This window comes from Cryptomeria japonica, chromosome 1, assembly GCF_030272615.1.
Source record: "Cryptomeria japonica chromosome 1, Sugi_1.0, whole genome shotgun sequence".
NCBI lineage: Eukaryota > Viridiplantae > Streptophyta > Pinopsida > Cupressales > Cupressaceae > Cryptomeria > Cryptomeria japonica.
The window spans coordinates 501726407-501744733 of record NC_081405.1 but is presented as its reverse complement, the minus strand read 5'-3'; the positions used below and the strand labels follow the sequence as shown (position 1 = coordinate 501744733).

Below are 18327 nucleotides of genomic sequence, written 5' to 3'. Positions count from 1 at the left end.
GTGAACAACGCCAGATATCGAACACTAAAGGTTGCACCATCATGACTGATGGTTGGACGGATAGGAGTAATAGAACTCTCCTTAATTTTCTTGTTTCTTCTGCGGGTGATTGATTAATTTTAGTTTCATTTAGTCATTAATTTTTTATTTTTTATTTAATGATTTATTGAATGATCATTGATCTTGCTTTATTTTTTATTTCAGGGGGCAACGTTTTCATCAAGTCCATTGATGCCTCTGCCCATTGCAAGAATGCCACCTACCTATGTGACCAAATAGAGGAGGTGATTGATGAGGTGGGTGAGGAGATCGTGGTACAGGTGGTGACCGACAATGCAGCAAATTATGTTGCTGCAGGTAAACTTTTGATTACAAACTAAATTTGTTTGCAAATTAATTACTATCTTGTAACTTCATTAATTACAATGCAACAAATTATGTTGCTGTAGGTAGACTATTGATGGAGAGGCACCCATATATAGTTTGGACTCCATGTGTCGCCCATTGCATTGACCTCATGTTGGAGGATACTGGAAAACTCTCATGGGTCAAGAGATGTGTAGAAAGGGCGAGAAATGTGTGCAAATTTGTATATAATCATTCATGGGTGTTGAATCTTATGAGACAATACACAGAGCAGAAGGAGTTAGCTCGTCCAGGAATCACAAGATTTGCGACAAACTTCATCACATTGCAGTCCATGCTTCGTTGTAAGTCGGCCTTGGGACGTATGATTGTTGGTGAGAAGTGGTCTTCCTCATCCTATGCTGCCACCCCTGCAGGGAAAGATATGGCAGACTGCATTTTTGATGAGCGAGACTTTTGGATCCCTTGTGATGAGATAGTGAAGTTAATTTTTTTATAAATTCTACAATTTAACTTTTTGTTTTATAACTTATTCAACATATTCTCTTATTTGCTCATTTTTCTAAATTACACAATATTTTCAATTTTGCTGTTTGTTAAGCCCTTGGTGGTTTTGTTGCGAGTTGCGGATGGAGAAAAGCCCGCAATGGGCTATATATATGAGGGCATGGATAGGGCGAAGGAGGGCATCAAATCCGTGTATGAAGGAGATGAGAGCAAGTATGGTCCCATTTGGGAGATCATTGATAGGAGATGTTATCATCAGCTTCATAGGCACATCCATGCAGCAACCTATTATCTAAATCCGGCATTCCATTTTATCCCTACTTTCAAGGCTGATGTGGAGGTCCTAAATGGGCTATACTCAATCATGGAGAAGATGGTACCTGCTGGTACTATTCAAACAGAGCTTATTTGAGAGTTATAGTTGTTCTCAAATGCACAAGGGGAGACCTTCTCTCGTCCTATCACCAAAGAAAGTAGCACAACTATGATGCCAGGTAAAAATAAATTGTAAGGCTTAATTTTAGTTTTATTGTATATTGTTAAATGAGTTTATGAGTGAGACTGATTTTATTTATTTTTCTCATTTCAAACTCAGATAATTGGTGGAGCTTTTTTGGCCCAATGACACCAAATATTCAGAAGTTGGCCATTCGCATCTTGAGCCAACCATGTAGCGCATCTGGTTGTGAGCGCAATTGGAGTATGTTTGAGCACATACACTCGAAGAGGCGAAATAGATTATCCGTGGAGAAGATGAATGATCTCGGCTTTGTTCACTACAACCTCCGCCTGAGAATGAGAAAGAATGCATTAGCTGACATCTCTCCTATCATTCTAGATGAGGTTGATCCTAATGCAGAGTGGGCCACTGAGACAGATCCTGTGGCTGTCTTTAGTGATGATGACACTGATTGGATCGACCAAGTAGATATAGAGGTTGAGGTTGTAACCATGGTAAAGGAGGAACGGAGAGCACGAGCAGAGGCAGATATTGATAGTGACATAGATGTTCCTGATGCTGGTGAGCATGGCATGGTGTCATGGAGAGCGTCTATTGCTACCGAATTGTTTTCCTCATTTTTGGATTCTCAAAAATGTGACAGCCCCTAAAAAATTTTGCCTAAAAAGTGTCATTTTTGTCTCCAAGGAAGGTTTTACGAGGTACAAAACTCACATTTGATAGTGTCAAATCATTAGGGGGTGTCTTTGCCATCATTGTCCAAGTTTTGGTGAGTTTTGCTCTTCCTTTTCCTAGCTTTCTGTGCAATTTTGGGTTTCAGAATAGTCATTGCAGGTTGAAGATTTTACTCTATGGCATGCTTCCCAAGGCATAATTTTGCTTCGCCCTTGGACTGGCTTAATCCTCAGTCCATTCTCGAATCACGTTTCAAAATTCATCGCATTCTGGGTTCGTTTGCTATGTCTTTCCTTCAATTTCAGGTTTTTTCTCCCTGACTGCAGGTGGGAAATTTTCCTTAAGTTGCAAGTTTTAATGTTTTCCTTTGTTTTAGTCTTTGTAGGAAATTTTTTGGCTAATTACAAGTGCACTTTATTGAAAAAAGAACTTGTAACTTACTTTTTATTTCCCCGTTGATGCTTTTTGGCTTTTTAAGTCTAAATAGGGATTTTTTGGATAAGTTACAAGTTAATTTTAAATTGCATATTTAAAAGTCACTTGTATTTCTTTTGTAAAACCCCTATTTTAATGTCTTTTGCTTGTAATGGGGAATTTATTCCCCTATTACATATGTTAAGTTATTAAAACTTGTTGAAGGGATTTTATTTTCCCTTTACAAGTTATTTATAACTTGCATATCTCTCTCCAAAACCCGATTTTGCTTAGAAATGGAATAAAGTGACATTTTAAACTTACTATTGTGTCCAAAAAACCCGATTTTCACTATTACATGTAAAATGAAACTTGTTGTTCTTTCCCAAAAACCCGACCAACAATATTGGAGGATTTTGTTGAAGATTTCCAACGATTTTTGTGGGGAAATTCAAGGAAGAAGTCGTTGTGGATTCCTTGCTATTTTCATGCATTTTCCAACTCTCTTCACGCCATTTGGAAGACATTATCGCTGGTTTTATGGTGTTTTAACAGCAAAAACGTTTTTGAAAAATACCACGATTTGCCTCATTCAAGTGCCATGAATCTTGTCTTTCCTAAATCGTTTTGGCTTGTCTTGCCTAGGTGTGGAGGTTGGGTGCTTTACTTGACCAATTCTTCATGCTTTTAATGGGCATTTTGATACAGATGGCGTTTTTTTCAAAAACGTGGCTAGGGTTTGAATCTTCTTCTTTTGTCTATAAGAGATTCTTTCTCTTCATGATAGTTATATGTTTTGTTTTGTTCTTGCCTAAAATCGGTTTTGTGAGAGATTTTCCCCTTTGTTCCAAGTTTGCAAAGCAATTTGCAAATTGCATTGTCTTTCCCCATTTTCCCTCTTTACTTGCATCCGGGATTTAAAAACCTGATTACATGTAAGATGAAAATAGTTGATCTACCCCTTTGGTTGGAAAATCTTAACCATCTTTTGGTGAAATTCCAATTTTCAAAGTTGGGAAAAGCTTGTTTTTCCAAAATCGGGTTTTTAAAACTTGATTACAAGTAAAAGTTCTTCCCATTTTTCATATGATCAACATGGAAAAGTTCTTCAAAAATCCATTCATAAGCATCCGCACTTGTTGTTTTTGGTCATAAGTTTCATTTCCCTCATATCAAGATACCTATTCCCACCATTTCATCCACTCATTTCACACCTTCATTCATTTTCCCCATTTAAAGTCTACCTGCAGTCAGCCGTCCAGAACCCGAAATTGGTCCAAAATGCACTCAAAAAACACTTGAAAATGAGTTTTAAAAGTCCAATTACAAGTGCAAACTTGTAGTTACCCATTACACATATGAAGTTGCATGTTTGTTCTCCACAATTGCAAGTTAAAGCTCTTGTTTTTTCCACACATGTAATGCAGCTTCCAGAACTTGAAATTCACTTGTGAGCCCATTTTTGCATCAATTTATCCCTTCCCTTGTCAGTCCAGTTTGCACACACAACCTACCAAATCAATAAATTAAGGCATGGACCTTATTTTGCAAACAAATTTCAAGATTGGAGGATGATACAAAGAAGAGATGCAACAACAATTCATGGTTGAAAACATAGAATGCTTTCAAGACAAAGATGGTCATAACATGAAAAGAGGAGGGCAGCCCTTTCCCTCCTGAAAAGCTAATACTACCCCAAGCAAGAAGATAAGGATGCAAGTTCTCATTCCGGTTCAAGATGTCTTTACCAATCCAGAATACTTCAAGTTCTAGCATCTTGAAGCGACATGAAGATCATCACAGACAAAGGATGATGCAGTCAGAGTCGTGTCTTTAGACACATGGAATAGTTTTAGTTATGCATTTGTAATTTTGTTTTACAAGTTACATGTAAAAAATAACTTTGTAATTGCAAGTTAACTCATTACTTGCACTTTTGTAATTACATGTAAAGCAACTACAAGTTGTGTTCAATTAGGACTGTAGTTGGAATAAGTCATACTTAACTATTGAATAAGTCTTGGTGGTTGAGAGAATTTCTCAAGTTAGTTGGGATCCTCCCACCTTTTTCTCATGACTCCTCTTCTATAAATACTTGAGGGGGTCTATTGTAATCTTAATCTTTTGGCAATGCAATAAAATTCTGCCAATTTGTATGTGCACTCTAAGACTTTGAGCTCAGATGTAAATCAGATTGCTTTCAATAAAAGAGGCAAGTTGTGTTGAGACTTTGTGCCAATTCAAGTTGTTATGTGACGACATTTTCTAGAGTTGATTGTGAATTTTGTTCTATTGTGAAAGAGGGATTTGAATTCAATCTTGCTAATTGTATTTAGAGTTATATGTTTTGTTTTCAAATTTGGTCTTGCAGACTTTGAGCTGCTATTTATATCTGAAACTAGTGTGGAAAGCTAAAGTGGGAAGATAGCTTGTAGACTTTGTCCTGCTTCTATTTTCAAGACTTGTGCATGTGAGTTGAAGTGCATCATGTAGTTAGACTTTGAATTGCTACATATTGTGCTTAGTTAGTAGAAAATCATCTAAAAAGGTTGATAGGAGAATAGACAATTGAAGACTTTGAGCTTTCTTTCTGTTTTCCCGTCCCGGGGAAGTGACGGAGATCTTTGTGCCTTCATGGAAACTTTGCTTCTCTTTATGTTCCAAAAATCCTACAAAGAAGTCTCATTCTGTATTTGTTGTTATTTATTTCCAATTGCTATTACTTTTCTGTGAAGAGAAATGAGTATAGTTTTTCTTGAAAGAAGAAGAAAGACTAATGTCCCACCCATATTAAATTAGTTTAGTTTGTAGATAGGAGGAGCCTTCCCTTAATTAGGAGAGTTTTACTCACACACTATGGTTGAAACCACAATTTTGCATATTTCCCCAAGTGTACAAAATTTTCAACCAACAGGAATCATCCAGGACCTACCTTAGACGCCTTCGCAAGGGGTCGGGGCCAAAGGGTGCACACTCCTCTGAGCCATAGGCTTGTACTTGTATTTACCTTTGGTATTTGTATGGAACATTTGATGATGATCATATGATGACATGGATTTTTTATTCCATGAGTTTTGTAATATTGTATACATCTGACAATATTTATATATCTGTGTTTGTTATTTCCTTCAGCTACAATTTGCATTTATGCTTATGTGATTGATGTATACTTGTGTATGTAATCAAATGAATCGAGTTTGATGATGTTATTGTGTCTTTAAGGTGTATTCAATAGAGGGTGCATGAAACAAGTTTTAAATCTTTAAAAAACTCTAAATTTCTTGAGTTTTTCACTTTCTCGAGTCTGACTTTGAGTCCCAAGTCCAAGTCTGAGTCGGCCTTGCCGAGTCCGAGTCCTGTTTCTTTGTTTCATATAGAGATTACCATTGTGCTACAGATTGAAGCTTTAGTGTTGGGTTGCAGTTATGGATATTTTTTATGCCTTTTGAAATTGCAGATTTTGATATTGTTGGTGAAGAGTTTGTTGACGTTTTGAAGGGAAAATTGGAGGATTTTTTCTTTATGGGTTGTACCATTAAACCATTCAATCTTGGCAGATCATACCGTTCTGGAACTTCCATGGTGGGCATTATACTTTCCTATTGACTTTGGTGCTCATAATGTTATTATGTTGGCCATATATTTTTGAAGGGTGCATATTGGAGTTTGGTGAAGTTCATACCTTCCCCATGGAAGTTGTACTAGTCATTAAAGGGGGCACGTGAACAGATAGTGAAGCACTGCCCTTAGGGAGTGAATATCATGGTGTTTGGAGGTCCCTTGGTCTTATTTGTCATTTTCAAGACATTCCATGGTGGACAAATGGGAGTATGCTGAGATTTATGCATTTTTCTATTGCTATTTTAGGTGTACCAGCAGCAATTATCACTTTTTTTAGTTTAATGAGTATAATCTTCATAGCACATTGATGTTTCTCCTTTGGTAGTGTTTTGAAATGCATTAAGATTTCTTGAAGTGCCTTTTCGAGTGTATGCAGTTTTTCAGTTTTTCTAAGCACTTCCAGTAGCAGTATAGACCTATATTGACAATTTACCAGTAAAAAAGGAAAGTGTATTGGACCTATTTCAGCAACACTCATCATTTATTAAATGTAACATGCCTTTGTTTCATAGCTGAATTGATTTGAATATAATATTTGGCATTTTATTGTGAGTGTTACAGCAGCTCTTCAATTACCAACACTTATATCTGCAATTTTTCCTCTTAGATGGTATTTACATTGCATATGGACTAATCTTGTAATACTTCGGATGGTTATACCACTAAAGAGTTGATATTGTTTATTCATTGTTTTGTCGGTGTTGTTGTGAGGTATTCACACATCGCCCCATTGCAAATGGGGACCCCCACTTTTTTCTGCTTTCCAGGATAGTGTTTGAGTCCTTAGCTATTAGCCTTTGCACTAGAGGGGTATACTTGGTTAATGTTGACATGTCTAAAATCGCTGAACTTGCGACTTCATCCAGCCAACGCAGAATAGAATGTACTCGCTGAGTATCCTATCCTCTCTTGAGATAAGGAAATCCCTAATGCTGGCTTTGTTGATCAAAGGGGACAACCTCAAGGTTTTGATTGTCAGGTCTTGACTGCGGGATTACTCAATGGTCAATGTGATTTGCTGGGAGCACAAGGGGACTTACGATTTGCAATAAGCTGGTCTGCTGCGATTCTCGAATTACGAAATAAAATCAAAAGGGAAGGGATAGGAGATCTAAAACTAACAACACGAGTATGCAGGTAGACAGATTCAACATAACCAATCCCTGCTTGGCCAAAATAGTTCACAACCTTGTAGGAATGGTGCAATCTTCAAAGGGACTTGGAAGATTTTCAGACTGGAGATGCACGGCTAAGCACCCAATTCTAGCACAGCTCAGACGTACACCTGCAATTGAACTAAGCACAATTAAAGGCTCAGGTTAACCATACAAAAGGATACACAATCAGTATATCCTCAATGGTATGAGCCTGAATCTATCAAATACCTGCACACCCAAAACAGAAAGATCTATCTAAAATGTTGAAAGAAACCATGCAAATAGGATGAAAACAAGACAATAAACACCAAATCAATGTTTATATATTGATTTCAGCTGCCTATTACAACAATTTCTGCAGCATCTCTATGCTACTGCCTAAAATCTAACCTATTCTAACTCTAAAATCCAACTACAAAATTCTCTCTAATTGTCTAACTATCTAACCATCTAACCCTTTACAAAAGAAAGGCCTCTACCTTTTATAGTTTTTACACTATTGAATCAGAGGCTAGGATTGACTGCATCCAAGGGCTGCAACCTACCATCCAAAAGTTGGCAGCCTTAACCCATGCCCAATCAATTCTCAGTTATCCAACCAACCACAATTCCAACTACCTGCCACTATTTGGCTTTAATTCGGTCAATTTGGCAGTTAGACATAACTGTCCACAAAAATATCTTGCGCGGGACCCACAGGCAGTTTTATAATAAAACAGTTTCAGTTTTTAAAAACTGAACTTCTGGAGTTAAATCCAGTTGTGTACTTTTCCTGAGAATGCATGATTGTTGCATTCAGAGTGTTCTTCGATCTTTGGTGGTGAACTTTAACTTGTTGCCTGGGTGGCATGCTGCCCAATGCTTCATGGCTTTGATCCTACACTGCATCTTTTCTCCTCCAGCTTCCAGCGCTTGGCCTTGGTTGCGATCCCTCTTTGATTTGCATTTGTAGGCCTTCACCTGGTTCTCTGCGACGGTGTCCTGCAACCTGCAAACCATTAATCCCATTTTAATAAATTAATTTGAAAAAGTTAAAATTAATTTAACAAACATTAAATTTAACGCCTGGAGGGTGATTTGAAAATTTGCCAAGTTTTAACGCTTTTACTCCTTCCGCGAATTTAGTTGTTCCTAGCAATTTCGGGCAAGAGGGGCGTTCAAATTTATTTTTTTTCAAGTTCATACTTAGACGTTTTTGAAATTCAGCCTAAATGGCACTTCTGCAAACTTTAAGTTAACGCCTTACTATTTTATTTTCACATTTTCGGGGGGTTTGAGAGCAATTGCAAGGTTTTTAAAACTTTAACATTTTCGCCCCTTTATGGCAAATTTCGGGATTTTGGGCACTTTTGAAAGGTTTAAAAACTTTGACATTTTTGCCCCTTTATGGCGAATTTCGGGATTTTGGGCACTTTTGAAAAGTTTAAAAACTTTGACATTTTCACCCCTTTATGGTGAATTTCGGGATTTTGGGCACTTTTGAAAGTTTTAAAAACTTTGACATTTTCGCCCCTTTATGGCAAATTTTGGGATTTTGGGCACTTTTGCAAACTTCGATATTTTGGGCACTTTTGCAAACTTCGGGATTTTGGGCATTTTTGCAAACTTCGGGATTTTGGGCACTTTTGCAAACTTCAAGATTTTGGGCATTTTTGCAAACTTCAGGATTTTGGGCACTTTTGCAAACTTCGGGATTTTGGGCACTTTTGCAAACTTCGAGATTTTGGGCACTTTTGCAAACTTCGGGATTTTGGAGTGTTTTGCAAACTTCAGGATTTTGGGCACTTTTGCAAACTTCGGGATTTTGGAGTGTTTTGCAAACTTCAGGATTTTGGGCACTTTTGCAAACTTCGGGATTTTGGAGTGTTTTGCAAACTTTGGGATTTTGGAATGTTTTGTTAGTTTTTTGACACTTTGCATTCTTTATCTCCTTTGTATCCCTTGGCGAAAATCGGCATTTCAACGTCATTGCAGGCTTTAACTCTTTCTTCACATTTAGGCAACTTTGCGAGAATTGGGGAGTTTTAAGTTCGCAATATGGCCCTAGAGGCCAAATTTGGTTTTAGCAGCACTTGACCCTTCATATCCCCTTTCTCTTCCACAAGGACAGAAAGGCACAAACTGGGGGGGTCCCTGTCCAAGACGGGGATGGGTGTGCGATTCGCACAACAGTTAAGAGGCCAAGAGTCGGGTGGATAGCCTTGTGTGAGGTGTGAAATGAGTACATTTGTTAGCCTCCAGTAACGTCTAGATCACATGAGGAGTAAAGCCCATCATGAGTTCAAATGAAGAATGAAAGAAGACTGCTAGTTAGGGATGCTTCAAGTGCTCCTCTTCTAGAGCGAAATTCACTTCAAGTGCCCCACTCCCAGAGCGAATTTCACTGTTGTTGCCTCAATCAAAGGAGAAGTCATATTCGAGGTGAGTTTTGAGGTCTTTTAGTATATAAAGGCATAAACTAAGGCATAAAGTGATAAGGTTCAACTCAAGAGTACATTTTCAAGCTACTTCAAGTGCCCTTAGTTGAGAGCGAAGTTGTTCCTAGAACATACCATGAGCCTAGTTTCAACAAGCTTGAATGAGTGGAATGGAGGAGAATGAGCAAGAAAACACTAAGTGTCAAGCTTCAATCCACTTCGGGTGAATGAGTTTTGGAGCAAACTTCATGTGCATCCACTTTGATTTGGACTTCACTTCATGTGCATCCACTTTGGAGCAGACTTCACTTCATGTGCACCCCTTGTGGAGCGAACTTCAGGTGCATGACCTCAGGAGCGAATTTCATGAGCATCACTTTTGGAGCAAATTTCCCCTAGGAGCCTTGTTAGAGAGTGAATTAGAGCATATGAATGGAGATAGTCAATGTGATTTCAATTTGAGATCACCTTAAGTATTCCTTCTTTAGAGAAAAATTTACTTCATTTATTCTTTGATAGGAGCGAATTTTCATTTTAGGCCTTCATAAGAAAAGTTTGACATGTTTTTTGGTGGATGAAGGTTTAAAAAACCTAAGGATTGAATTGATGAAACAATGAAAGTGATTGAGGGAGAGCTCAATTTTGGTTTGAAGAGAACTTCATGTGCAAGGCAATTGGAGCGAACTTCATGTGCAAGGCAATTGGAGCGAACTTCATGTGCAAGGCAATTGAAGCAAATTTCATGTGGAAGGCAAGTAGAGGGAACTTCATGTGAATGTGATCAAGAGCAAATTTGCAAGATTGTTTATGAGAACATTGCTTTGAACCGATTTAATGCTTGGAAGGAGTGATTTTAAGTTAAGAAGAATAGGCAAGATAGAAGGTTACTTCATGTGCTCCCATCTTGGAGCGAACTTCATGAGCAAGGTGGTTGGAGCAAACTTCATGTCCAAACCAGGGGGAGCGAACATCATGAGCATCAGGGTTGGAGCGAACTTCAAATGCTCCTCTCTAGGAGCGAAAAACAACTTCAAGTGCTCCTTCATGAGAGTGGATTTTCTCTAAATCTTCTTATCAAACCTGCAACAAAAAAAAAAATCAGAAATTATATTAAGGTGTGTAAAAGCTATGTCATAAATGTTTGATGCTATACTTGTTTTGTTTTGCAGATATGAAAGAAATATGATGCAAATTGCAAAGCAGCACCTTGAAGAAATGAGAGAGGGAAGATTGCAAGAATCTGCCACCATGCAAGTTCAAGAAGAAAACTTCATTAGCAAGCACAAGGGTATCAAGGAAGGAAGAATCTCAACTCTCACCACACTATGGAGACATGAAGAGATCAAAGGAGCGCAATGGAAAAGTCATACAATCACCCTAAGGCAAGCAAGCAAGGATAAAGGAAGGACTTAGCTACCTCAATGTTTCCCATCACCATTACTTTGAGCGAGCTTGAAAGGTTGAATATCAAGAGATATTTCTCAACATCCCTTCAAGGTGATGAACCAAGCTTACAAGTGCAAGTTGAAGTGGATTCCTAGTCATCATCCCAGTTACTACCTCCACCAATCAAAGAAGTTTCACCTCAGCACATCTAGATGCAATGAACTTGACTCATCCATGGTGGCACAAACTTCGAGGCACCTACCCCCGTTATTCATTGGTCGAATATTCCCGAGATGACATGTGTCAAAGTGTTGTAATTTGCCAGAATTGAGTTTGTTGTAACAAACCCTAATTAGGGTTTTCATTGTAAAATCTCAGCCATTGATCTCAAATTGATCTGAGCCATTGAATTGTATTGAGAGCATTATAAAAGGTTCAAGCTCTTCATTTGTAAAGGTTAATAGATAGTTTTTAAAGAATAGAATAGTGAATAACAATTAGAGTAGAAGTTAGATTAGAAGGCAAAGATTGTTGCCAAACCTTGTTGTAAAGAACAATTGATTTCATTGAAATTAAGGTGAATTTGATTTGTTGCTTCAACAACTTACATAGTCTTTACTTCTCAATTTATTTTCATGTTGATTAGATTGGATGGAGGAAATTGTTGAATGCATTTATGTGGAATCCGTTTAGTCCATACCACTAGCTTCTTGTTGATTGTAAGTGTGCCCCGCATGGTCAAATGGAATGATATGAGCTTAACTTCAAATTGTTATGCGTCTATTGTTTATGCATTAACTTGAATGGTGATCAATGTTTGATGGTAATGATTTGAACATCTTTGAAATGTCCTTCGAAGATTGCACTGAGCTTGCGTCAAATTGTTCAGTTTGATAGTGAGACCTCGCTCAGTAGGATTCTATTGAATCATTCACCCATTTTCTTGCGTTCTTAGGATTAGAATAGGCTTCCTAAACCCTTTCCTTTTTCCCTTTTTTCAACTCAAGCTAGTTTAGGATAAAAAGCATCACAAGATTGCAACATTAGATGATCAAGTTCCAGCGATTCAAGCATTCAACAATTCAAAGTAAGTCCCTTTGTGATTCCGGCATAATCACATCAAACCATTAAGCTTATCCACACGTCAAGACCTGACATTTATAAACCTTGGAGTTATCTCAAGTGATCCTTAAGATAATCTTCAGCATTTGAGAAACTTTGTTCAAGAGAGGATAAGATACTTTTGGATATTTTATTCTATGTTCGCATGTGCATGAAAAACGCATCAACAAGTGTTACAGCAGTTATCAATTACCAACACTTATATCTGCATTTTTTCCTCTTATATGGTATTTACAATGCATATTGACTAATCTTGTAATATTTCAGATGGTTATACCACCAAAGAGTTGATATTATTTATGCATTATTTTGTGGGTGTTACAACAGTTCTTTAATTACCAACACTTATAGCTGCAATGTTTTCCTCTTATATGGTATTTACATTGCATATGGACTAATCTTGTAATACTTTGGATGGTTATACTGCCAAAGAATTGATATTATTTATGCATTTTATATTGTAAATACTAGATGGTAGTAATACCAATGGGTTGGATCTTTGCTTATTGCTGATGTACTTATCCCACTGAACAAGTGGTTATTTTGTATTAAGATTTCCCATTGAATAAGTGGAAGTGCCCTCTTGCTTTCTCACTACATAAGTGGACGTTCCCTCTTTGTTTCCGATTGAATAAGTGGAGGTTTTGTATTTGCTCACCACTGATTATGTGGAAGAACTTATTTTCATTTCCAGTATTGCATATGCACTCCACTAAATAAGTGATAATAGCCGGCTTGCCACCTAGTGCATTTCCATTTTAGTTACAATATTCAAGTTGCTTGTAAAATCTTGAGCATTGTATGCTCTCGTCTTGCCCATCCTAGAGTCTGGGTGATTAGAAAGTGGAAAGGTTATTGCACTGCATCTTGTTTCCAGTTGAAATTTCCCAAAAAAAAACGGGGTGCATATTACCAATTGTGTCATACAACCATTAAATCCATCATCCTCATCACAATAGTGATGCTCATCAAAAACACAACAATTGATTCATTTGACAAGCGCATATGTAGACAACATTTATTTTCATTACATTTGCACGCAATTGAAAGCTACATTGACATGATACACCTTTTTTCTTGAGCTCAATTCTCTCGGCCTATAACAATAGGCAATGGGACATTCCATTAGCTACTTATAAACAATGTATCAAGTGAATAATTCAAGAAAATCAAATTACAATTCATGCTTACATCCTTTCCATTTTAACTTCAATGCTAACCCAAACTCCAAATGAATCTATATGTTGAAGCAATAGTAGAGATGGATCCACCATTTGTACCAATTGGATTCTCTCATAGTTTGTTTGTTATTGAGTTATGTGGTAGCACTTTTCAAACACTCCACAAACTTAATTTCAAAGGCTTATAAAAGGCAATGGATGGAAAGGTTTACAAAAAACAACATAATAGATCCAACTTGTAGATTAAGCACTATAATTACTAATAATAAAAGAAATAAACAATCATATTCAATTGAATGCAATGTTACATGCTACACAAAGAATCACCACATCACAAATAGGAACCACAATATAGTCAAAAGTATATTTTGCATTAGCCACACATAGTGTCAATATCTTCAAAAATGGGTTTGTCCCAATCACAGAACGATAAAAAATTGTGGGAGGAGTAAGTTGGAGAAAGAGGTGAGTGTAGGCTCCCTAGAAGTCGAATGGTCATCTGGTATGGTTTCTTCCCAAAGCTTTGTGATCATTGCAAGGCTCTCAAATTGGTGGTCTTCGTTGCTCTTGGTTTCTTTATACCTCTTGAATTCCTCTTCTGTATTGATTTGAGTATCTTTTTAGTGCTTGGTTATGCTTGGAGTGTTTGTGTTGTTTCCTCTAATTATATTTCGAGTATTGAATTTTTAAATGATTATTCACACCACCTAGTACTAGGCTCAAGCATCTAGATTAATCCCTTCAACTGAGCCTGACTTTAGTATGAGAGTATAACAATAACTTTAGTATAGCAAACTACATTAATTAGTCTAATAAAAATTAGAGGAATATACATATACATTTATAAGTTGTTAGATTCCATATGAGATGTATGCACTTGAAGAAGTGGTTCAATCTGTTTGCAGCATCTTGTTGGAAGAGGTTTGAGGTGTAATCTAGATCTTGTTGGAAGAGGTTTGAGGTGTAATCTAGTGGTGACGAGGAGCTCACAAGTGGTCATAAGGACTCTTGGAGTCAAGGAACCAGATTGCACTCTCCATGTCGAACTCGCAAGATGTTGTGTGTATGGGTAATGGGCATGAAGGGTAAGCAACATGGGCCGCCAAGTCTAGCAAGGAGGTTAGAAGTAACCATTCCTTGGGCTTGGTAGACAATGGACCCTCGCAACCCCTCTCATGTCTGATATACCAATTTCTATCTGTTTTTGCATTAGAATGAATTAGGTCTAATTATAATTGAACATGTATGTAGGTGTTTGCTTTTCTTTTTGGGTGCAGGTTATCCTTGTTGAGACATGGACCAGCTAGGACTCGAACCTAGGACCTTCCATACGCTGCTGGAGTACTCTACCACTGAGCTACTGGCCCCTCTTGGACCAGTCCATCGCCAATCCGGGTATGGCTTATTTCCAACATCAACACCCCCCCTTAAGCCACACCTCTCGTGTGCTTGGGCTCCTAGCCTGGACCTGGCTTTGATACAATGAGACATGGACCAGCTAGGACTCGAACCTAGGACCTTCCATACGTTGCTGGAGTGCTCTACCACTAAGCTACTGGCCCCTCTTGGACCAGTCCATCATCGGTCCGAGTGTGGCTTATTTCCAACACCAACAGTCCTCACAAGACTACACTCATCAACATAAGGTATGTCTCAAACCTTAATCCTACTTATGTCATTCATGATTTCTTGATTAAGAAATAATTACATTGTAGTATTCAAATAATGATTTGATTCACATAATAAGAATAGTAATTGTCCCCTAATTAATCAATTATAATCTTAAATGTGTCGAAGACTCGAAACAGATTAATTATTATTAAACTGGCCTATATCTAGTAGGGGACATTACAGCTCCAAAGGTTAAATATAATCACAACCTTTTATTAGAGAAAAACTTTCATATTTCTTTAACTTTATTACCTAAAAACAACTATAGCTTATATTGCATTGTACAATAATATTGTTATTGTTAGAGTTATTTTTTATTAGCTAATAATTATTTATTTAATTATTAGTCTATTATACTCTATGCTTAAGCTAAACTTAGGAATCTTATAATTCTTTAGGGTTCTCTCATTTAGGGTTTTGAGTATCCTCTTATAAGGATTCTCTCTTTGTATTTTCATAACAACTGTAATTATTAAATTGCATTCTTGTTGCACAATCAATATGACTCGTCTTTTCTGGATCTCTGAATTCTAGCCTCCATAACTTTTTTGCTTCTCTCTTTCTGTGACAGGTTTGCATGCAGGTGATTTTTGGGAGCTGTAGAGTTCATTTTTCCTCAACTCCAATATGGTATCAGAGCTCCAGATCTGCATGCCCTTGTTCTCTTCATGAGAGATTTTGGGCCTTGTTCTTCAGATCTGTGTATTCGGGGGTTTGTGCAATTGTTTTTTTTCATTTCTAGGGGTAGTTGTTTTTTGGGTACATTTTGGTGCCAAAAGGACCTCATGGTTGGATTCAGGAGGCCGATTCCACGAATTTTGATATATAATTTGACCTATTTCGGTGACAAGGGCATCTGGGCCATGATTTTTTCATTGGCACGCTTTACGAGGCACAAAAATTCTTACATCTGTACCTGCAAATGCATCAGAAAATTTTCGTCAATTTTTTTTTAACCCTCTTTATGCCCTACAAGAGGGATTTTTTTCTTTTGGCCGTAACTTGGTCATACAGAGGCGCTTTTTCAAAAACCTTATATCATCGGAAAGCTCTTTCTGATCTCTATCCAAATCTAGAGGTTTGAACTTTTGATTTTACTTTTTTGATGGAGTTTTTTGCTGTCAAAGGCAAAGGTTCATTTTTGCACTCCGGCAGACATAACTTGAGCATCAGAACTCCGTTTTTTTAGAACTTTATATCGTTGGAAATATTGTTTTGTGTTCTTTCCATTCATATGATTTTGCTTTCCAGATTCTACTCCAAGTATATTTTATTCAGTTTTTTGCTTTTCAGCACTCTGGTGAATATCTTAGATGTTTCAGGTCCTGGGATCTCTTTCTTTGAGTAGGATGTCTCATCTTTGGTTGTTCTTTTTGTTTCCAGTCTTGTGTCTTTTCTGATCATTGTAGCATTTTATTTATGCAAACACACTAAGATAAAGTGTCAACATGCACTGTATACTTGGGATCTTGCACATCTTGTGCCTTATTGTACATGCACTACTTATAAAGTGCCATGGGGGGGTTGATGTTTGCCTTTGTTTGCCATCTACCTTTGTCACGTGAGTGTTCCTTCCACGACATTAGCCTCATGATGCGTGTCAAGTGAGTGTTCCTTCCACGACACTATGTATTTTCTCTGCACCTTCGATGTTCTTGGTTCTTCGTCATGCAGCTCTTGTTGGACGTTCTTTTCAGTGTACCTATCCCTCTCCCTTTTCAACATTATGGGGAGGTTTGTCCTATTGTTCTAATGCTTCTTTGGTTCGATTGATCAGCTCTTCAGGCTTTGGTGTTTCATGCCACTTGTATCTTCAAGTTCAGTTGTTTGCCTTTGTTTGCCATTTGATTCAAGTAGTGTCATTTGAGGGCACTCATGCAGATTACAGTCTTCTCTACCTAGTCATGTTGTATTTCAGTGGAGGTTCTTCAGATCAGCAGTTACTCTTCGACAGTGTTTGCAGCTATTTCATGCTTCAGTGGTGTTCTTCATTCTCTTCTTTTTGTTTCTATCTTCTGGAACACTCTTGTTTGGAGGCTTCTTAGTCCTTCACTTGATCTTTCATCTCTTCTTGGAAAGGAGTTTTGTTCCCACAGGGTTTTCTCCCTTTTCTCCACTTTACAGAGATTTTATTGTACTTGGGTACCTCATCGAGCCTAGTTGTCGGAACCCATTGTTGCTTTCCTGCATTTTTTACATGTTTTTTCAGTCCTTAGTTGTTTTTTAGCTACTCCCTAAGTTCATCTTAAGGGGGGGTGTTAGAGTTATCTTTTATTAGCTAATAATTATTTATTTAATTATTAGTCTATTATACTCTATGCTTAAGCTAAACTTAGGAATCTTATAATTCTTTAGGGTTCTCTCCTTTAGGGTTTCGAGTATCCTCTTATAAGGATTCTCTCTTTGTATTTTCATAACTGTAATTATTAAATTGCATTCTTGTTGCACAATCAATATGACTCCTCTTTTTTGGATCTCTGAATTCTGTCCTCCATAGCGTTTTTGCTTCTCTTTTTCTGTGACAGGTTTGCATGCAGGTGATCTTTGGAAGCTGTGGAGTTGATTTTTCCTCAACTCCAATAGTTATAATAAACATGTAGAAAGACATGTATTTATCAATCAATGAATATGTTGAATTAACCAACTACACTTAAAAAGAGGGCCTGAATCTTCATCGTCTCCTTGAGAGAGGCATGTTTATGAATGGTAACAAAAAATATTAGAATAACTAATTTAGTATCAAAGAATCCAGTAAGATATTATCCATCATGTATAAAGAAAGGTTCACCTTACCATCTATATTCAATCAAGATTCAAAAAATATTCTTTTTTACCCTCTACACAAGTCTCATAATTTTAAGAAAATGTTTTGGATATCATATAGTACTTTTGAAATAAAATATTTCAGTTTCGTGATAAAAGCAAAACTAACAATTTATTTTGTTGAAATCTCAATCAACACAGAAATGGGTATACAAAAAGAAAAAAATAAATTAAAAACATTTAAGAGATCATGGATTCAGTATGAGAATAATTGAACTTGTTAATTCATTTCAATAGTATCAAACTATAAAGCTAAATACTAATTACTCATCACAGCAATCTGACATTATTGCAATCTTGTTATGACGTATCTCATTACTTCTTCAAACCTTTTATATTTGATTTCATTAACTCTTGATTAATTTTTTAAAGATATTGTATACCTTTATCAAAATATAATCCTTCAGACCAACTTGGGATTCTCACAACCACTTACCACATAGAGCAAGAGCATCAGCAAATGTTAACGAAAGCTCACCAATGGTTGCATCATCTTCACGAAGCCATTTTGGAACCTCTGCAAGAAA

At 37.1% G+C, this 18327-nt stretch overlaps 1 protein-coding gene across 2 annotated transcripts in view; it reads right to left on the bottom strand.

Moving 5' to 3' along the window:
- The window catches only part of LOC131078165 (signal peptide peptidase 2), a 194218-nt gene that overhangs the window by 121853 nt on the left and 54038 nt on the right, over positions 1–18327 (bottom strand). Inside the window, exon 4 of one of the 2 annotated variants that reach the window (XM_058015837.2) lies at positions 18237–18317. In XM_058015837.2, the coding sequence (XP_057871820.1) occupies positions 18237–18317 (81 nt within the window). The remainder of the gene's footprint in view (positions 1–18236; positions 18318–18327) is intronic. The other variant, XM_058015838.2, reaches the window with a different exon arrangement.